At 44.0% G+C, this 21,906-nt stretch overlaps 4 protein-coding genes across 5 annotated transcripts; 2 read left to right on the forward strand and 2 right to left on the reverse strand.

Annotated features, from left to right (window-relative positions):
* Positions 1 to 188: 188 nt before the first annotated feature.
* On the forward strand, positions 189 to 5,023 carry LIPT1 (lipoyltransferase 1). Its single transcript, XM_021546621.2, has 2 exons — positions 189 to 252; positions 444 to 5,023. The coding sequence occupies exon 2, from the start codon at positions 687 to 689 to the stop codon at positions 1,803 to 1,805; it is 1,119 nt and encodes a 372-aa protein (XP_021402296.2). The 5' UTR covers positions 189 to 252; positions 444 to 686; the 3' UTR covers positions 1,806 to 5,023.
* Positions 3,019 to 7,923, reverse strand: MITD1 (microtubule interacting and trafficking domain containing 1). The gene is made up of 7 exons (XM_077781536.1): positions 7,693 to 7,923; positions 6,758 to 6,859; positions 6,166 to 6,302; positions 5,997 to 6,083; positions 5,297 to 5,409; positions 4,922 to 4,982; positions 3,019 to 4,834 (listed from the first exon to the last, which is right to left on the reverse strand). Exons 1-7 carry the CDS (start codon positions 7,850 to 7,852, stop codon positions 4,739 to 4,741), a joined length of 756 nt encoding a protein of 251 aa, XP_077637662.1. The 5' UTR covers positions 7,853 to 7,923; the 3' UTR covers positions 3,019 to 4,738.
* Positions 7,831 to 10,312, forward strand: MRPL30 (mitochondrial ribosomal protein L30). Of its 2 annotated transcripts, none has more exons than XM_021546623.3 (5): positions 7,831 to 7,905; positions 8,350 to 8,430; positions 8,869 to 9,015; positions 9,810 to 9,883; positions 9,983 to 10,312. In XM_021546623.3, exons 1-5 carry the CDS (start codon positions 7,891 to 7,893, stop codon positions 10,113 to 10,115), a joined length of 450 nt encoding a protein of 149 aa, XP_021402298.1. In that variant the 5' UTR covers positions 7,831 to 7,890; the 3' UTR covers positions 10,116 to 10,312. The 2 variants fall into 2 exon arrangements, with proteins under 2 accessions (XP_021402298.1, XP_021402297.1); XM_021546622.2 differs by lacking the exon at positions 7,831 to 7,905 and adding an exon at positions 7,990 to 8,088.
* A 2,485-nt stretch (positions 10,313 to 12,797) lies between these two features.
* LOC144248906 (lysozyme g-like) lies at positions 12,798 to 14,506 on the reverse strand. The gene is given in 4 exon segments (XM_077790888.1): positions 12,798 to 12,928; positions 13,303 to 13,341; positions 13,344 to 13,419; positions 14,357 to 14,506. Coding segments are annotated over 4 exon segments (396 nt in total).
* Between the last annotated feature and the right edge of the window lie 7,400 nt (positions 14,507 to 21,906).

A 21,906-nucleotide genomic window follows, 5' to 3' on the forward strand; every position in this document is an offset into this window, starting at 1 on the left:
CCAATCCCACCAGCTCTGTGATTCTGTGCCTTGGCCACTCTCGCTGTCGCCAGCTGCATCCCCGCCAGTGCCGTGGCCGCGGTGGGACCGGCGCTCGCACCCGCAGCACCCGCACCGCAGCCCGCCCGGCCCCGGCGGCGCAGCGCCCGCCCGGCCCCTCTCACCCGGGAAGCGGAAGGCGCTGCCGAGGCCGCCGGTTCCGAGGATCCCGCGGGAGCAGGGACGGGCGCCGGGAGCGCTCTGCTCCTCACCGTGAGTAGCGCAGCGGGGCTGTGCGGGCGGAGACGCGGCGTCGGGGGCTCAGGGACGCCGCGCTAGGAACCCCGTGGAAAAGAAGGCAAAAAACCCTAGCAAAGCTGGACTGCGCGAAGTGAAACTGAATTGGGAAGGCTGGGTTGAGTCAGGGGAAAATACACGTTCCGTTTGTTCCTTTGATGTTTCAGGCAGCGGGACTGCGGGGAGCAGGTGCTGTGAGACCCGCGGATGTCCGGTGCGGCTGCCGCCGGCTGTGAGCGGCAGCGCTGGGGAACGCCGTGCCCGGGAGCTCGCTGCTGCTCGGGAAGAGCCTGGCTGTCTCATGCCGCCACCGGCATTTCGCTTCTGTCACAGCAGCCGGCTGCGCTCCTGCCGCATTCAGCATTAGCAGAGCAGGCATTCCTTCCATCCGCTGTGCAGTTATTAAAAACATGGTGCTCCACTCATTAAAAAACTGCCTTTGGCTGTCCTGCGGCCTCAGGACTCCAAAAGCTTGCTTCTGGAGCACAGCTGGTGGAGCCCTCGTTATCCAGTCTGTTTCTAATGATGTTTACCAAAATCTAGCTGTGGAAGATTGGATCCATGACCACATGGATTTAGAGAAGCAACAGGTCCTTTTCCTTTGGAGAAATTCCCCTGCTGTGGTAATAGGGAGACATCAGAATCCCTGGCAGGAATGCAACCTCAGGCTACTGAGGCAAAAAAATATAAAACTAGCCAGGAGAAGAAGTGGAGGAGGGACAGTTTACCATGACTTAGGTAATATCAATTTGACTTTCTTCACAACCAGAAAAAAATATGAACGAATGGAAAACCTGAAGCTCGTTGTGAAGGCACTGAAAGCCTTGCGACCCCAGTTAGATGTACATGTCACTGACAGATACGACATCTTGCTAGACAGGCAATACAAAATCTCAGGCACTGCTGCAAAGCTGGGAAGGACAAGTGCTTATCACCACTGTACCTTACTCTGTAATGCAGACAAGTTTGTTTTATCTTCTGTGCTAAAAAGTCCTTTTAAAGGGCTAAAGAGCAATGCCACTCCTAGCGTGCCTGCCTTGGTGAAAAATCTCTTTGAAGAGGATCCTAGTTTAACTTCTGAGATGCTCCTGGATGCCATTGCTAAAGAATATGCTGTGCAACACCAGATAGATCACCATATCACCTTAATAAATCCAACTGATGAGACTCTGCTTCCTGGAATTAGTAACAAAACTAAAGAACTACAAACCTGGGAATGGGTGTATGGAAAGACACCAAAGTTCAGCATTAGCACATGTCTTAACATGACCTATAAAGATTCTGTTCTTGACATTAAAGTAAATATGGATGTAAAGCACGGAAAAATTGAAGTATGTAACATTGATCTGCCAGAGAAGTGGCTGCCACCAGAACTGTACAGTGAACTGGTCAAGAGTCTTATTGGCAGTAAGTTTTGCCCAAATGAAACCACGACACTTGTTACAACATTGCTAAGAGTGTGTCCACAAGATGATGAGCTGCACAGCAGGTGGAGTTTACTATGTGAGAATATGATAAGGTTAATGTGACTTGCATTTTGAAAGTGTAAGTTAAACTTCTGCTGCTTTTTTACTTAATGTATCAAAACCAAAATTAAAACAATCACTACTAAGAGAAAAAATCAGCTTGTAGAAAACAAACTGTTCAATCTTGTGCTTGCATTTAATGTTACAATTAAATTTCACCCTACCTGCACCTGATATTCCCGAACTGTAGGATTGAAACCGCTGCTGACAAGACATCATTGCTGCTTGAACCAGGGAAAATGGTGGGGACATCCCAAATTGGCCCTGTAGCAGAGAAGGTGCAAATGGCTGACACAGATGGAATGGGGTAGGTGTAAAAGTGGCGTTGTGCTGCTGCACTGGATGCCCCAGCCTGCATCGTGCTCCTTGTGGATTGAGCCCAAACTGAGCTGTGTGGGAAGGTCCACCCTGGGTTAGGGCTTTTGTCCATGCATGTGCCAGAGCAGGGGAAGATTAGGAAATTCAGTGTGGGGGTTTACTGGGACAGAGGCCACGTGTCTCCTTCTGACTGTCTTGTGCCTGGCACAAAGCTGGGAGTCCCTGCTGCCATGGGTACTGGTATCAAAGCTAAACAGTTGGAAATGCAAATACAGAACAAGGAGAGATTCCTTATGTTCCCATCTAGCAGATTTTCCCCTAGAAGGCACCAATGAACTGAAAGTGATAGATTGTTACATAATAGTTATATATATAGTAAAATTATTAAAGAAAGGCTCAAGATGTATTTCACTGTTGTTGAAGAAAAAGGGTAATGCAATTTTGATTAGGTCAGAACAGTAGCTGAAAGGAGGCTGTGGCCAGGTGAGGTTCAGGCTCTTCTCCCAGGCAACCAGCAACAGGGCAAGAAGACACAGCCTCAAGCTGCACCAGGGGAAGTTTAGGCTGGGCATTAGGAAATAATTGTTCATAGAAAGAGTGATTGGGCATTGGAATGCTTGCCCAGGGAGGTGGTGGAATCACCGTCCTTGGAGGTGCTTTAGAAGACTGGATGTGGCACTCAGTGCCATGCTCTATTTGACAGGGTGATCTCAAAGTTCTTCTCCAGCCTAGTTAATTCTCTATGTTTGAAACTGATGGACTAGGTTAAAAGACTTAAAGCTTCACATTTGGGAAATTACTATATTTACGGTGAGCCTTCTCCAGAGCGTGGCTGGATCTATGAGGCATTATTATGAATTTCCTGATGTTGTGAAGAAATCAAACAGATGACTTAAGCTACAAATGATAAAAAATAACCTTTATTCCCATTAAAAATAAGCATATATTATACACAACTGAATGAAATTCACAAGTGACTAGGAACTTCCTATCACAGCAGCAAACCAGGGTGCTCCTATGGAATGTTTAGGGGAATGATTAATAGCACACAGCTCTGTGGCACATATTATTCATTCTGCTGATGCAACACTGCAAAGCTGAAACATTATTATGAGAAAGGATAAAGAAGGCAGACTACTGGCTAATTATGACCCAGAAAATAAGGCAAAGACCAGCTCCATTTCTTACTGGTTGCTGTGGAATAGATTGTTTGTTACAAGCAAGAGGAAAAGAATAGCAGCATTAGATAACAGAAGATGAAATAATAAAGTACATTAAGGGAAAAAAAAGATAACAGAATACACCAACCATCAGGAAAAATAAATATAGGAAACAAAAAAAGTTCTAGCAATAAATAAGCTACGAGACTATAGAGGCCTATTGTATTACAAGGCAGAAAGTGTAAGGCACTTGTCAGTCCTGAGGATGAAAAGTTTTTGATGGGACCTGAAAAAGAGGACACTGGCCTGTTTTTTATCTCAGACTGTATGACTTGGGCAGAAAAAGCAGCACTTCTAGTAATACCTTCTAGCTTCCAAAGGCTGAAGGAATGACAAGGGAAGACTGTCTTTATTCTAAATAGCATATTGCTTAGAATCGCAGAATATTTTAAGGGACTTTTTATATTTTGAGGAACCCACAAGGATCAAGTTCAGCTCTTAACTGAATGACCCTTACAGGCATAAAACACATGACCTTGGCATTATTCACACCATGCTCTGACCCACTGAGATACTCAGGGTACCCAACTTCTGAAAAAACTTCAATTTATTCTTTTTAGGGGACTACCTTAGTAGTAGCAAAATAGCTTACTGCAGTTGAGAGTGGCATGAAAAGCCAGTCATTAGACTCTAAAGTCAGACAGTAAGACCAGGAGAGGATCACATCCTTGCCACACTTAATGCAAAAGATGGTATGAGGTATATGGTCATGAATCATGGAATAAAAGAATACACAGGAGTGTCAGGGAAGAGATTACAGCTGTTTGCAGCCTTCCCAGTCCAAAATCCATTATGCAGAGACACATAAGACAACCCTAAAATGATTGTGTACTGAACACTACCACAATTATAGGCAAAGAGCTTGGAAAGTGGAATGTGAAATTTGGGATTACTAGTAAAGTCTGGGAAATAAAGTATTACAGGATTGACAAAATCCCAGCAAAACAGTAGTCATGACTAGAATACAGGAATTAAAGGAAATAAATAAGACTGCTTATAAAAGAGGACACGTGGTAGCCCAGCTTCCAATGATTGTGAGATGGTCAGTTAAAGATATAAAATCCAAAACAGGCTCAAGACAAAATCAACAGTAAAAATAGAAATGGCATTAAAGAGGCTTTTGAAAGACATTACTGAGGGTCTGTTATCAAATCAAGATAAAATTTAGATATGGATTGTATTAAGATTACAAAAGAAGTACAATGAAGGAATCATGCGGTTTTGATTTCTCAGACTGGAAAGCCTCAAATATTCTAAAACATATAGATTATAAAAGCTGTGTTGCACTAAGTACTTAGAAGAGTTGCTTCTGTGGGCAACCAGCTGGACTCAAGCAATATCTTTCAGTCTTACATTTTTATGTTTATGAAAACACTTATTAAAAGCAGTAATTTCTGATCACATTTGCTTTGTGTGTTTAGTATGAAAGACATCCACTGTTGTTTCATGACAAGGTCTCAAGTCCAAGTCACAGTATCCAATGCTGAAACGACCCTGCAGAGATGAACAGAATTTACATGGTGAACATATACTGTAGAAGAGCTCATTTTAAGTTAATTAAAGAAGTCAAAGCATCCTTACCTGTGGTTTCTTAAAATAATCAAGACCTCTTCCAATCTTAATCATCCATCCATTGTTGAATCTGTTTTAAAAATGCACAATAAAAAGGTTACATCCACATGATGCACAAGCTCTTTTGTTTCAATCAGAATTATTTCAATCACAGTTAGTTCCTAGCATCACCAATACCTGTGTGGTCCACAGAAAGCACCATTCTCTAGAGATATTATATATGTAATACTAGTATTATATTCACAATTAGAAAATATAGAACTACAGTGGGCTGATTGCATCCAGTGAGGGCCACTACCTCTTACTTTGTTACCCACAGCAAGTTAGGGTTAAATAGTTTGACTTCAAATAACTGCCATTTGGTCATTTTTTTACATCACCTACCTGATTTCTCGATCATGTATGGAAGATGAAAATTCAATACTCAGTGTTACTCCATAATTACTCAATGACTGTTGTATTCCTTCCAAGGCAATCCTCTGTTCACTCCTACTACCCTATCAAAAGTAAAAATAACATGATGGGGTTTTGTTTTCTTTTTTAAACTATATATTCTACTTCTGGTCACTACTTCTTAAAGTCACACACAAAATCTTTTCAGTATCAAGGCAAATCAAAAGAAAGAAAGAAACTTGGATGAAGGCACTTTTACAGTTTCAAAGACAGGATAAAAAGCAGACAGACTACGGTATATTTGCTGAGAGATGTGGAGGATGAGCTCACTCTCAGCCCTTTGAAATTAGATAGGTACTATTTAAGTGCAGTAATAGTTTAAATAAGTGCAGTGGTAGTTTGACAGATTTCAGCTCATGAAAGCCTCTAAAATGACAAATACAGGTGTTGGAAGAGCAAAAAAAAACTTGTCTCAACAGATGCTTTGGTTTTTATGACATTTTCCACAACAAAACTTTTACAGAAATTTCAATTTAAGATTCTGCTTACTCAGAATTTGTTAACCAGAAAACTCTGAACTTAAAAAATTATTTATGTTAAACTATCTAGGAATAAGTCTGTATTTTTATATTTTGTTTTCCATGTGGCATCATCAGTGCAGGGAAACAGAACCCAAAATCTAGACACTTACCTCATCACAGGAAGTGAGGAGATGGATTGTTTTCACCTTGCATGGCCCCTTAACTAGCATCTCACAGAACCGTAGAAAGTTATACAGCTGAAAAAGTTTTATTTAATTTAGTAGTTTGGAATTTCTCTAGTGGCTACATCTGTATTAACTACACCAAATATCAACTTGCCTGATGAACCTGTCGAATGTATGGATCTTCCACCCAAACTTCAGAAACAATCTCAGTGAGGTACTCGTGGAAAAGCTTTTCATAGCCAAAACCTGTTGCATTTTCTTCTATCCTGATTTGCTTATGGTATTTGCCATCTGAGAAGAAAGTAAATCACTTTTGCAGTAAAGGTCAGGACGTCATTTTCAGGTTAAACCACCTCGTCCATCAAACATTCACGTAACAACAGCCATTTAAAAGCAAAAGGGTATATCGGGTACATCCCAGTTCATGGAATCATGGAATGGGTCAGGCTGGAAGGGACCACAGTGGGACATCTAGTCCAACTCCTGCTCAAGCAGGGTCATCCCAGAGCACGTGGACGGGATTGTGTCCAGACAGTTCTTGAGTATCTCCAGAGAAAGAGATTCCACAACCTTTTTGGAAAATCTGTTCCAGTGTTCGGTCTCCCGCACAGTGAAGAAATTCTTCCCCATGTTCACAGAGAACTTCCCGTGCATCGATTTCTGCCCTTGCCTTGTGTCCTGGTGACTGGCACTACGGGGCAGGGCCCGACTCCCTCCACTGGGTACCCCCCACTTAGTATTTATACCTTGTTTCTCTTTCTCAATGTGTTTTTTAATGTCCTCGGCTCTGGTCATGTACTCGGATATCTTCTGCCGGTAGCGGTGCTTCTTCGCCTCATCTGTTGTGGCTGTGAATCACAAAGAGTCACGGGCCAGCTGAACACAGGGCCGATTCTCCCGGGATCCCTGCCCGGCTCTCCCGGGATCTGCCCGGCTCTCCCGGGATCCCTGCCCGGCTCTCCCGGGATCCCTGCCCGGCTCTCCCGGGATCTGTCCGGCTCTCCCGGGATCCCTGCCCGGCTCTCCCGGGATCCCTGCCCGGCTCTCCCGGATCCCTGCCCGGCTCTCCCGGGATCCCTGCCCGGCTCTCCCGGATCCCTACCCGGCTCTCCCGGGATCTGCCCGGCTCTCCCGGGATCCCTGCCCGGCTCTCCCGGGATCCCTGCCCGGCTCTCCCGGGATCCCTGCCCGGCTCTCCCGGGATCCCTGCTCGGCTCTCCCGGGATCCCTGCCCGGCTCTCCCGGAGCCCTGCCCGGCTCTCCGGGGATCTGCCCGGCTCTCCCGGGATCCCTGCCCGGCTCTCCCGGGATCTGCCCGGCTCTCCCGGGATCCCTGCCCGGCTCTCCCGGGATCCCTGCCCGGCTCTCCCGGGATCTGCCCGGCTCTCCCGGGATCCCTGCCCGGCTCTCCCGGGAGCCCTGCCCGGCTCTCCCGGGATCCCTGCCCGGCTCTCCCGGAGCCCTGCCCGGCTCTCCCGGGATCTGCCCGGCTCTCCCGGGAGCCCTGCCCGGCTCTCCCGGGATCTGCCCGGCTCTCCCGGGATCCCTGCCCGGCTCTCCCGGGATCCCTGCCCGGCTCTCCCGGGATCTGCCCGGCTCTCCCGGGATCCCTGCCGTCTCTCCGCGGGACGCGGGGCTCCAGCCCTGCTCGCGTGTCCCCAGGGCCAGCCCGAGCCCGCACCTTTCACCACCTGCAGCAGGAGGTCGATGCCCTCCTGGTAACACACCAGCGACTCCTGGAACCGGCACGCCACGTCCAGCTGCACCGCCCGCTTCACCGTCTCCGCCCCGGCCCGCTCCAGCGCGGCAGTGCCACTGCTCCCCGCCCGCGACATGGACATGGACAGGGACAGGGAGCGGAACGGGGACGGTAACCGGGATGGTAACCGGGATGGTAACCGGGATGGCGACGGGAACGGGACGGGGCGGGGAACGGAGCGGAGGTGTCTCACCTTTGTCCTTCCGCCCGCCCGGAACTGAAGTGCCGAGGCACCGTGTCCGGCCGGGACGAAGGGAGCGCGCGAAGATGGCGGCCGCGGCGGGCCGGGCGGGCCTGGGGCTGGCCGGCGCCGGGAAGGTGGGCAGGGGGGATGTGGGGAATTCGGGGGGGGATCCAGGGAGAGATCTGGGCTGGGGATGAGGCTTGCAGCCTCCGGAAAAGTGGGGATCCACGCGGGATCTCGTAGGGGCTGATCCAGCTGGGGATCCTACTCGGGGCTCCGCGGCCGCTGCGAAGGTGGGGAGCCAGGTGGGGCTGGGACCCAGCTGTGTCTTCTGCTTTCAAGTGTTCACAGCTCTGAGGAACGCGCAGACGGGTTATGCCATCCTCTCTTTGCAGGTGCTGGGGAAGAGGATGGAGGGGATGGGGTCCCCGCTGTGGGTTCGTTGTCTCTTTACCAGGTCGAATATTCCAGACTCGGTATGTACTTGACTTGCACTTTACATTTTTACATTTTTAGTTTTAGTTTATTTTCGCAAGATACCATCTAGTGTCAGTTGACTCTTTTCCCTAAAAGCGTTCATAAAGCCTGTGGAAAAACTTGCCATGGAGAGGCTGAGCACAGTCTCCCTGATAAAATGGATGTGAATTAGGTGTTGTGCTGGTACAGGGTGTTGTCCATGTATTTCTGTGCCGTTGTGTGGCTAAACTCAGGAGTTACTATGCTTATTAGCAAACTGTTACAGAAATATATTTGACTTCATGTTATAACAGCTAAATTTGAGGTCACTTTGTTGGTGCTTTGCCTGAAAAGAAAACTATGTAAGAATTTTTACCAAGGTTGAAGTATGTTTTGGACAGCACTGATGACCAGATATTTAGGGAAAAAACCTCTGTTTTGTGAACTTTATATTCTAGGTATTTAAGCCACGGCCTGGAGATCATGAAAAGTATGGAGGTGACCCCGAGGAGCCCCACAAAATCCACGTTATTACTAGAATAAAAAGTGTCATTGGTCGCCCATATTGGGAAAAGAAGATAATACGTGATCTGGGGCTGCATAAAGTATGATTGTTTTTTGTACTTGTGTATGTCAGAAATGTAGCACTAAGGTGGTGGGTATTATAAGGACCTCCATTTTGCAGTCACAAATTAGAATTACATTTACAGCAGCCATAAAGCAATCTGAGAAGTTGATGACGTGTTTAAGAGCTGAGGGGAATGCTTGTGACAAATGTGCTTTTAGTGGGAATTCAGAATACCTCTTTATGGTATTGTGCTGCATTGTCCAAGGAGAACTTTACCCTCAGAATTCTTCTAAAATAATAGAAATAGGTTTGTAAATACTTTGAATTCAGGTCTCTCTGTGTCAAATTACTCTCAAATTGTAGCAAGGCAAATAAAATTCATTTATCAGTGAAAAGGCATCCAAATTCAGGACTCTAAAAGTTTGTGTCAAATATGTGTTTATCCAAGTTTTTCAGGCCAACTGCACATTATGCAAAGATTTGCCTAATCAGTGTTGTATTACAGAGAAAAAAATGTGTGCTTGATTAATTTAAGCTATAACTGAAGAAAGCAGTTTTACCCCTAAGCTCTTGTATTTACACTTTCAGTACTTCTAACAGTTGGAAGAAAAAAGCATTTATAGTGAAGTAGGAATAAAGCTGAAATTGTTTTTTTTACTGGAATCGAGTTCTGATTGCGTATTTTTATGTATGTTCTTGATGCATGGCACTTCTGTAAATCTTGCATTTGCAAGTGTGGTTTATTTTTGTACTGGTAGTGTGCAAAGTTCAGTGAACAAAGATTTGGGATTTGGCAAGACATCTGTAAAACTTGTTTTATCCCTTATGTAGGCACATCAGCCAAGACTGCACAAAAATATCCCTTCTGTGAATTCCAGACTGAAAATTGTTAAACATCTGATAAGGTTTGTTAACTATTTGTTTATTTATTTGTTTGTTTGGAATATTTAATATAAGACCCTTCTAGTCACAGGACTTGACTAAGCAGATTCTTTTGCCTGTAGAATACAGCCACTGAAACTACCCCATGGGCTGCCAACAGAAGAGGAACTGTCCAGCACCTTTCTGACAACCAGGGGAGAGCTTATCATTAAAAAGCGCCTGAAACCTGTGGAGCAGAAAGAAATTAAGTCATAAGGTGTGGTGGTTGGATTTAGATTTTATAAAATAAATACTTTAAATCCCCAGTTAAGAGTTTGTGTATGAAAAGTAGAAATTCTTACTCTGGTATGAATGGCAAAGGTGATGCTGATGCTTAAAGAAGGATTGCAGGTGTACAGATATGAAATTCAATGTTGTTAATAGTTACCTGAAATATTAAATTAATTATGGGCTCTCTGTCTTTGTGTTTTAATTTTGTGGCTAGATTGCTGCAGTTTTTGGCTAACTGTAAGTTATCTTATAGTTTGACTTTATTGGTAAAGTCAAATAAGCAAAGAAGCAAATAGAATAGTTCTAGCTAATGATGGCAAGGACATTTCACAGGTAGCAGTAAAGATTTACAGCAATACTGGAGGACTTTCACTGCACAGAGGAGGGAATTGGAATTGGAATTGAAAAGCCCTCTGTTTACTTGTCATATAAGAATTGACTGGCTCTCCACAGAGAGTGATTTACCACGGTTATCCAGATGTCACACTTGTTCCCTAGCAAACAGTCTGCCATCTGACTTCTGTAGCTTACAAAGCATGTGAACTCTCCATTTGGGAGTAACGGGAGTTATTCACCTCTTAGTTGGTTGTCTGATTTATCTTTCAGAAAACCTGCTGTTCCCCTGATCCTTAGGCTGTTCAGTAAGAACAGCCTAAGAGCTGCAGTCTATGTGAAAGTTAATGCTTTTCCTTTTCTAGAATGGTAAATGTTAGAAATATAGAGACCCTGAAGAAAACCTCTGATGTGAGTTAGAATTATGGGCTGCAAGCTTATAAAATACTACCATGTATGTAGTTTTATTTACAGTTTTAATATCTGTGGCCAAAGTTAGCAAGCTGCTGCTATATCAAATGATAAAGTAGTTTGCATTCCAGTCAGGATAAATTCTGCAATTTAACATGCTGTGAGCCTCTCCCACATTAGGCACACTGAAGAGGTTTTAATCTTAATGACTGCATGTTGTGAGAACATCAGAGGGATGCAGTTACTGAGAATTAGTGTTTATCCTTTCTGGCTGATTGCAGAGAAGAGTAAGCACCTGTAGGAGTTCAAAGGAATAGATAAATCAGTACAGGGACATAAGAGCTGGAGGCACCATGCAGAGAGAAAAGGATAGGCTGTGGTAGTGGCATTGAGGAATGTAATGGCCCCAATGGCCAGGCTGAAGGCAGAAATAAGAATTTGAGCTGAAATAACGTGGCATGGAAAAAGTGATAAAAATAGATAAATTAATAATTTTTCAGATAAATTAATGTTGCTTTTCTCACCTCCCTTCTTTCTTCCAGCATCTGCACAGCATCTTGTGCTGCAGTGTAACTGCAGTCTCTGTGAGGCGTTGACCATATTCCCACAGGGAGGTACAAGTTGGAATTTGAGCCCTTTTGAAGGACATGCATAGTGCATCCAAGGCATAGGGCATTCTTTAAAGAGATGGTGCAAGTACTAGGACACAAAAAATTAGGCAAATGGATCTTGCTGCTGGATAGGAAATAATAAGTCTTTGTGGCCGGATCACCAGGGCCAGGCTGGCTCAGCCTTGCCAGGCACGTTCGGGATTCACGTCCGTGGAACTGCAGCCTGGGGAGCTTCCAGCAGAGGGCCCTGCCAGGTCTGTCCCACACGCTCTGCAGATGGATTTGCCTATGGATCTACAAAAATGCTGCAAGGTATCCCAGAGGGACTGGGTTGATGAAAGGCTTGGTACCGTTCAAACCTAAAGAAATGTCTGATAAACTATTGAAGCTCAAGCAGAGCTAATAGCAGGCTCCCACGTAGAAGGGAAAATACATAGTACCTGTTATTTCTGAATAAGATCCAGCTGCAAGAGATCTTAACAGAGATGTTTAATTGACAAGCTGACAGTTCCAATGAAAAGAAAATATGTGAACGTTTGGGTGTTTCTGAAATGGTATTTCCCCCAAGGACCCCCACTGTTAATCTGCTATCCCAAGCCTTCTCTCTATGAGCATACATTCTCTCAAGATTTGCTCTCAAACCCTAAAACCCGAACCAGCAATGTGCACAAATACAGTGTGTGTCCACACCCTTTCAGTAGTGGAGCTTTGTAATGCTCCATGTGAAGCACACATAAGAGACATTGCCTTTTTGTGTAGGGAACAAACAGACTGACTTAAGATGATTGCAAAATTCTGATTGGAAAGTACCTTTTTGGTCTCTAGTCCAGCCTTCTGCTCAACACAGGGCCAGTACTGAGGCCAGATGAGGTTGTTTAGTGCTTTGTGCAGTTGGGTCTTCAAAGCCTCTGACAGGGACAGCTCAGCCTCTCTTGACAGCCAGTGCTGCTATTTTGTACAGCTGTATCGACAGATAAAACCAAAAGCAGGTAAAATCTTGTTAAGTAGTGTTACAACTTCCTTGCAGCATTAATCTGCTGCTTGAGAAACTGCAGCCACAGATGAAAACTCTGAATATTCTCATGAATTAAGATGAAAATTAAAGGTAAGTTTCATTTTGGACTATTAGCCATGTTATCTTTTAAGTTATTTTTTTAGCCTTAGCTGGAAAAAAACCCATTGCAAGTTTGTTCTTGTTCCTGGCTTTGTTGTCCTGCCTGATTTTTATTGTTTCTGGAGGAGAAATTCCGAATGTTTTTAATTAGAAACAAAGTATGCAATCAGGGCCTCAGATCTAATAATTACTCAGATTTCAATATCCATTTTTCTTATAAAACCTGGCTCTTACATCCACATCATTGGCATAGTTGTGTGTTTTGCCAATATCCATTTTGTCATCAGTCTGGACAGTGTTAACTCCTGCATTATAGGCTAAGAGCCCATCTGGAAAAAGGATGAAGGAAACACATAAACAGAAGTGCTACTTCATCGGTAAATAATACTTCAGAGTTGCCAGGCTAGGCAACCAGGGAAGGTTACTTTTTGTAGGTGGGTATACAACCACAAAACAGATGGAATGGAGAGAGGAGGGGAGAGCCCACCCTTATTCCTTGCAACTGAAAAATGTCATGGTATTTGCCAGGTTTCAAAAAAATCCTGCTGGAAGGCTAATCTTACTCCTTTATTCCTTTTAATGCGTAGTGAGGAATATTATTCCACATGAACATAGGGACTGGGATATGTTTAGCTTTCTGCAATGCTTACAGCATTATCCTGCTTGACTTTATATATGTGAAGAGTTTCAAAGCTAACAAAACTCAACTGTTCCTTTGTCCAAGATGGAGATTTCTTTCTAGATTTAGCATCCTGTATAAAATCTCTGTGTCTTGTGCTAAGTGCTCTTCAGTGTCCCATGGCTCGCCAGCCTTATGGTACTATTTGCCAGCCTGAAAGTGAGACAGCAACATCAGCACACCAGATACCCCACTATTTATCCAGAGCTCTTTGTTGCTTACAGGCTGCTTGTGTTAATTTTGGTCCTCAATCTCAGGATTTACCTCTTTTGTGACTCTATGGAGAGGACAGAAGCACTTCTCACAGCACAGGCAAAGCCAGCAGGTGTGTGAAGGGTAGACATTTGGGCACTGAAGAGGAATGCTGGCTCTACTTCCTTGTCTGTCAGAGCCTTAAAGAAAGAGCACAGCTGCTGTTGTGAAGGTGACAGTATGCAGAAAGCAGGATTACTGTTGCTTCACAGTGTTTCCAGATGCAAGGTGACTGCTCCTCTCCTCCCCAGCTGAATCAAGGGTGGGAAAATCCATTCTCTATCGGGATCTCCCCTTAATCCATGAGGTAGTAAAGCTCAAGTCTGAGGGTGCTGGAGCTGTTACAAAAGCAGATCCCATACATGCAGCAAATGTTTAGGGATTTTACAGATAAGGCTACAACCTGGCAAACAAGTTAGGCACAAATGTAGGCATGAATAATGAAGCAAGACCCCTCAAGACCCAGGCCCCTGTGGTGCATAGTGTAATTAACTTGATGGTAGTAACTGCAGCTACAGCATACTCAGTTTAAAAAAGTGCTTTTTGAAACAAGACTTATTATCTAAATGTGAAATAGGAAAAAGTAATGTCTTCAATCCCAAGGGAAGGCTGGGAAGCAATCATCAGTTTCACAGTGTAAAAGCAGTCTGCTTGTGCACTGATACTCACCCAGGTCCTTCCCTGGTGCTGGGAGCTGACATCCTGACCAGCGCTAGCTTTAGCCTCATCAGCATGGACTTTAACCTGGCCAAAGCCTTGGTTGAAAATGTTTCAGCAGGGGCCCCGCTACTCTTCTGCCTCTGCTTCAAAGAAGGGATGACTATACCTGCATTAAGCCAAATGCATTCACATGGTCACCCAGGCTGTCCTTCATTGCTGTCCCAGCCCTTGAAAGGTAATACCAGCAATCAATCACAGCTTGAGCAAGATCCTCACCATTGCCAGCTTTTGCCATCTTGGCCTGGTATTTCTCCATGTCTGAGGAAGGAACTCGTCTACAACATGACATGCATGACTTGGCCTTTCATTTTAGAATCCAAACCCAGTTTTAATAAAGGTCATTATGGCTGAGCTGGCATTTTGAATCCTGAATCTGTTTAGAGCAAAACAAATATAGAATTGACTGGTTTTACTGAAAGGTACCTTAGAAATCAATATACAGATGATATAAAATACTTCTTTGTTCAGATTCGGAGGGCAGTTATCTAGAATGCAGATTGAGAGAGAGGTGAGTCTTTTTTAAATCTAAGCCTTTGTGTGGATTCATCCCAGATTTAGTCCCTTTTAATTTAGGACTATAATGGAGGAATGTTCTCCATTATATGTTCAGGTTTTCAGGGAAACTCTCAGTGGAGAGAAAAAAGTAGGTTCAGAGATTGGATGCACCCAGCAAACTTTCATTCTTTCTGTGATAGTCTTAAATGTAATCTCAAAGGCAATTCTATTCCAAATATAAACTTACGTGCCCAAGTAGGATCTTTGCTAATTGTGAAAAAAATCTGCTGCTTGACTGATGGTCAGAGACCAGGATCCATAATAGGCATGAGCTTGTGTATGGGTGTAAGGGGGGGATGAGCAACTGAATTCGTGCCTACCTACATAGCTCAGACTGTCTGGTTTCACAGTTGGCCCCAAAACTCCAGTTGCATCAACATTCAGTATATTCCCCTAATGCTCTGAACAGCCTAAGAACACATACTGGTTTCGGCTGAAACCAGCACAGAGCAGTATTTACAACCAGATGTCAGGCCAATGCAATGTGTGACTTGTGCTGTTACAATGCTTTCAGATCCCGGACTGAAACCCATGACATCCTTTTGACACTAGCGCAGGTGTTTGTGCTAGCAGATGCAGTCATGGTGTGTATGGCCTGCTCTGGAGGGGATTACCTCTTGATTATGCTGGCTTATGTACCTTGTGAACTGGTGCTTTGTGCCCAATTCATCTCCCCTAATTACCTAAAACTTATCTTAGTCTAAGGTTGTGACTTGGGCTGCCTGCATGGCCAGTGGAGGACGGTATCTCAAAAAGGCAGGTTTTCTATTCCAAATTTTTTAAAGTAAAAAAATATGAGAGCCAATTGAAATCCTACACCCTTTACTGGGCCCAGCTTGCTTTTCCATAGCTGCAAGAAAATCAAACAGAAACATATTTTAGTTACACCCATTACAATTTATCTGACTTGCAGATTGTTTGACTTGCAATTTTTCTGCATTTTTCTGTTGTCTTAACACACCATTGCAGGAGGGAAAACACGCGAACATCAACTGAGAGGAACAATTCACCTAGTAGAATACAGACTTTGGTATAGTGAATAATTTACAAGAATATTAGACAAAGATCACAGACCTGACATGTTTGCTACAGGATGTCTCCCCACATTCTCAATGCACTTCCTGGAGACGAATGGGCTTTGTATCTGCTGGCAGTGTTCTGGAACAGCTGGCTTAGTGCACTTCCCACCCCTGCTGGTCTTACAAGAAACAGAAACACCTAACAACTTGTGCATCCTCCCAAACACAACAGGGATTCTGTTCTACAGCAAAAACACAATTAGAATTTTTAAAAATGAAATAGCTTTTAATTTAATTTTAAGTCCCATTGCTAGGAACCATGGAGGAACTGGAGGAACCTTGTCTGAAAACAGCTGTTCCCCTTCAATTCTTGGAAGCAATAACATGCTGACAACGGGAAAACGTGCTTCTGGATTTAATGACATTTTTGCAGGCAAAGATCCAGGAATAATAACATGACCAGAGCTGCAACTGCTGAGAATTCGGATATGCAGAGTCTACGCCAGGCCCCTGTTGTTATCCTCTCTTGTGCAGAAACAGCAAAGGTCAACAACCCCAAATTAGCAGGCGGTGTGGATTTCAAAGCTACTGTAGCTGTTCAGCAGAAAGGAAAACAGCCGCTGGATGGCAGAACTCCCGCGGCAGAATCTGTCCTGACCCGCTTCTCCCCCGCGGGAGATTTTGAGGGTGTTAAATGCCGTTTTGCTCTTTCAGCAGCTCTTTTACATTTTTAGCGGGGGAATTCGTCCCGTGTCTTTGCACTGAGAGATTCTGTAAGTTTTTGCTGTCCTGTTGATACTTCCCATAAAGAACCAGCTGTAAAAAGTCACAGCAGCTCATGCTCTTCATGTTCACGATTATGGCTGCGTGTAAAGAAGGTTGAAACAGGAAAGTGCATCTGACAGGAAGGAGAATAGAACAGATGTGGCTCAAAACAAGTGACATTTAAAAAATTCAAAATACCACCAAAGGTGATTCACAAACCAGTAATCTCCAAGTGGTCTGTGCTACTCTTCCCTTATTTCTGGGGCAGAAACATAAAGAATGTACTAGTTTGCTTCTGCTACATCACAGTAATTGAGACACTCCCACCGTGAACAACTTTATTCTCTGCCCATATTCTCTATACAAACCTCCTTTGCCACACCTGGACAGTTTCACCTGAATTCCCTGGAACTTTATTTATACTCAGCTAGCTCTTCAGCCTCCATATAGAGTAACCTGACAGTTCTACTACTGAAATATTTTGTGCATGTGGTAAGTGTAGGACATCCACCTATAGTACATATAACAAGGGCCACAGTGATCCATTCAATATCAGTATCCATGATCAATTAGCAAGCAACTCTATTGATCACAAGAGTCACAGGGGAGGGCCAATTTTATTTACCCAGAAGCCAGGCTGCAGGGCACTGGACCAGATCTAGTACCAGCTACTCTTCACTCTTCTCTCATGTGTCTGGCAGGGAGGAAGAATTGCCTCTGGCAATTAAATGGTTCAGGGCAAACATCTGTGAGATAATCTGGTCCTGCATTTATGTGTCAGGCACACAGCTGTGCCTTTTTAGAATTTGTTATCATTTCTAGAGGAAAGGTACAAAAATATGCTGCCAGGATTTTTGTTATTATGACAGGAATCTATAAACCTGGTTTCTGTGACTGTGCACACACCCAAGCCCCTTTAAAAACGTTGTTAGTTTCTTGATCTGAATCAGCTAAAGGGTGGCTGAATAATTAGGGAATTAATAAAATAAAACCTGATTTAAAAGACAAAAATGAGTAGTCAAATTTCTCCTTGCCTGCTTTGGGACAAGAAACCTTTCCAGTTCTTGAGAATTGAGTGCTTGTGGAAGACTGAGGACTGCAGCAATAGAGTCTCAGGTCAGCCACATCCCCACTGTGTGGGTTTTTTCACGTTCTTGAACATTTCTTCTAATTGCTAATTAGCTAAATAAGAGGTGGGTAAGAAATGAGTGATCCTAGTTATGCTTTCAGGGGAGATACTAGGCTGACAACCTTCCCAAGGCAATCAAGCCCATTTAGGCTGTGGGAGGTTACCCAGCCTGTGTTAGGCAGGCACGGTGCTCTGGATGCTGGGAGAAGGTCTGTGTCCCAAGGCTGCAAGATGGCCTCAGGAGGAAATGCAGGGATTTGTAGGTGGGTGAGGCATGTGAGGAGCTGGCAAAACATGGATGGGCATAGAAGGGGCATAGAAGGGGCAGGCTGTGCCTGAGCTGTAGCATAGACAACCAGTGTCACTGGAAACTGAAGAGCTTTTAGAGGAACATTTCCACTAGAAGGAGGGGAAAGCTGACAAATACAGAGGAGTATCTAGTTTGAACTCATGTGATCTGCAAGGTGGACAAGGCTGACCTTCAGTTTACCTCTGATAAAACCATGAGGGAAATAAACAGCATGATCATGAGAAAGACAAAACAGAATACACTGGCTACCATTTGGCACATACAGTATTAAGCAACAAAGCAAAGACAAACTTGCAAGTGTTTTTGTACAGTTGCTAGAGACTTCAAAATCAAGTCAAAACCCAAATGCCTGGCTCAAATGACAACCTTGACACAGAAGGTTTCTCAGAGACTTGGTGGAGGCTAGAAAACCAATGAGATACAGCACTGCCAGCCTCACAGGAACCACTGAGTAGGATGTGGAGGTGTGATGCTGTATGTAGAGTGATCTGCATGTGAAAGATAAAAATGTTACAGCATAAAAATATTACAGAAAAAGAGAAGCACCCTAAAAACCTGTGGGTGGAAATCCCAGTTGCTACTGATAAAAATGCTGTAGTAGGACTGTATTATCATTTTTGATTTCTGTGAGAGTGGTCAGTGGGGCCAGGGGAGCAGTAAATGTGGGATGGTGGCATGAGTGGGAGCCTGCATACTGGCGGGATCAGTGCCTTATCAGGATGAGGTGCAGAAGCAGAATTTTTGATTGCTATAAATCCCTGCTTCTAGGACAAGCTGGTTGAGGAACCCAGAGAAACAAATGCTAGAAAGGCACAAGGGATGTTTGAGGGATGTTGGTGAGAAACTGCTCTGAGGTTGCAATCCTACAATGTGATCTCTTAACACTGAAAAGGGAGAAAGCAGGCCATGTGCATCCAATGCAATTAAACGGAGGCAAGCATTAGAAACAGTTACCCCCAGCTACAGCACTGGCACCATAGGGGTCCCTGGGACCACAGGCTGGTGCCTGTCCTGGGCAATGTAAGAGTTGCTGTCCTGGAGAGAAGTTGCTGGCCAGGAAATCCCAGTCTGGTTTTCCAATGAGTAACTAAGCAGAACAAACACAGTTATTCAGCACTGCATTGTGCTGGTGTTCCCTTTGTTTTCTGCATATCTCAGGGAGATAGACTTGGACAGATCCAGCTCCAGCAGCATTTGGAATCAGCCATCAGAATAATCTGTTCTCCCACGTAGCTTAGGGCTCTGACCCAATAGGGATTTGTTTTTGATGGTGTTTTCCTGCTGCTTCAGTTACTGCTGAAACAGATTGTTTAATTGGTCCCTCTACCTGGTTTCTATGAAAGCCAGTCATTGCAGCTCCAGACTCCAGGCAGATCCCTGCCTGAGGCATGGAGGGATCAGCCCATGCCACCTGCAGCTTAACAAGTTGATGAGAGAGAAAGACTCCACCTCACACTTGCTTTTTATTGTAGGAAGAACATTTAAATAGATTTCCCAGTTGTAACATCAGTTGTAAAACCAAATCACAAGACTCCAACAAAGAAGGTTTTTCTTCCCTGTCTGCAATTTGTTTTCCATTTGCTGGTTCTGATTTAGCAGTGTTAGCTTGGAAAGGTCCTTAAACAACACTTATTGCATTTCCCTCTCTACAAAATATAACTGCAAAGAGAGCAGGTTTAGATTAGATATTAGGAAGAAATTCTTGACTGCAAGTGTGGTGAGGCCCTGGAATAAGTTGTCAGAGAAGTTGTGGATGCCCCATCCTTAGGAGTGTTCAAGGCCAGGTTGGATGGAGCCCTGAGCAACCTGGTCTAATGGAAAGTATTCCTACCTATGGAAGGGGAGCTGGAACTTGGTAATCTTTAAGGTCCTTTCAAACTCAAACCGTTTTATGATTATATATGGTGTACAGCTTCTTTTACATGCTGGGCTTGAATGTTGTTTAAAACATCCAGGAAATGTTGCATTGCTTCATTATCCTGAAAGTTTTTTAAGTATCCAACAAATTTGCTGCTAAACTCACTGCTATTTGTCTTGCCCTCAAGGGGAATGGAAGCATGTAGGTCCTTCCCCTTAATTTCTTCTGCATAATAGAAAATCATAACTGTGTGCTTTCTCTCTTTTTTTTTTCTTTTTTTTTGGGGGGGGGGGGGGGCAGGGGAGGGGGGAAATCTAATTCCTTATTTCCACAGACTGTACTTTCCATCAGGGTTGTGATTGTCCTGAGCATATTTTTCTTGGTGCAACAGGCTCAAAAAATGTTGCCAAGCCTCACTGACTGACAGCTGAATAGCTGAGAGAAGAGTTACCCCAGGTGCTTTACACACAGGTGTGTGTATAACAAAGAGATATTCAAATGAGACATGCCTTCTTTTTGATTTCTTCTGTCTCTGGCATCAACTTTGCTTCCCACTAGGATCTCCAGCCCTTTCTGTGGGATGGTTGCCCACCTGCTACACTGCTGCTTGACCTCATTGAATGTTTTGCACCTGTGTTTAATTGATTCCTGTGCTTTGGTTCCTAACAGGTTTTCACAGTTTCTAATCACCACGGAAGTGCTCATGTTCCCTTTCAATGTAGCCCACGGTTTGATAGCTCACATCCTCCATTCATTTTCTGACCACAAATTTCAGAGAAGCTGCTGTAGGACAGACTTGTATATATCCACTTGAAAATTTCACCAGTTTGGCCAGCAGTTTATAAGCTTCTGCTAACCAGTGCTTTTTCCACTTATTTTAAAGCCCTTCACATACAAGGGCACTTCATATTTCTGCTGAAAGCGTTACTGACGCAACCATGACTTCTCTCTTGACCACTTACCTAGTTAGATAAAGATTTTAATTGATCTGAGACGGTTTTTCCCTGCCAAGCCAGGCTGCCAGCACCCTCCTGAAATTTCTTGCTGCTTTCTTGTCCCATAGGATCTCTTGAAGAAACCATTCAATTCTTTACTCTAGCCAACCTTCCTCAGCGTTTCAGGCAGGTGCCTTGGTCTTTGATTCCTTGGACCTTTCTTTCTCCTCTGATTTGGTTTTTATCTTTCCTTGTCTGTGGTTTTGCTTTTTCTTATATGTTAGTTAATATTAGATCATTTGCTTTGCAAGATGTCTGTTGTTTTTGTTTTTTTTTTCAATAGGCCATGGTCAAAAGGGTGACCAAGAGTGCAACTGCAGCTGCTCTGTCTACATCAGGCAGTAAAGGAACTTCCAGTAACATGGACAGAGGTGACCAGAAAAAGATCAGAGAGGAACAACAATCTGAACTCATTATTTGTCAGGAAACCTTTTGCTCAAATTTTAAGGCAGTATGCTACTGTTAAAATTTCCTTATTTATTTGGAAATACTCTTCCTTCCTACCAATTTATCAAGCTTCAACTCATTTTCTGTAGAGATTTTCTGTATTTGCTGCAAAGTGCTGATACTCTAAAATAAAATTTGGAACAAAATATGGAATTTCCATAACTTGGAATTTTAAATAGACTTTAAAATATGAATAATCCTTTGTGGTGTTGCTCCACAACTCAGCAGGCAGGTCTGCAGGCCCTTGAATGTTGCTACCACAACGTGAAGCAGCAGCCTCATGACTTCAAATTGGACTCCTGAGGAGCTCAGAGATCTGCAGGGCTGGCAGCACCAGTAGTGGTGACAAGGAGCTTGCTGGCAGTAACTGAGGAGGACATGAAGGCAACCAAAGAAAGCTCCACTCTTGTTCACCCTTGGTACTCAGCTCCCAGCTTTGTACATATAGGCAGCAATGAGATTCCCTGCCCCATGTGAAGTTTATGCTGATCTACCAAAAATTAATTCATAGGCTTTATATAAGAGGTTTATGTAACATAGGGTTACATAACATAATGCACCAAAGGCTTCATCCTATG

The sequence above is a fragment of the Lonchura striata genome, chromosome 2 (assembly GCF_046129695.1).
Source record: "Lonchura striata isolate bLonStr1 chromosome 2, bLonStr1.mat, whole genome shotgun sequence".
Classification (NCBI taxonomy): domain Eukaryota; kingdom Metazoa; phylum Chordata; class Aves; order Passeriformes; family Estrildidae; genus Lonchura; species Lonchura striata.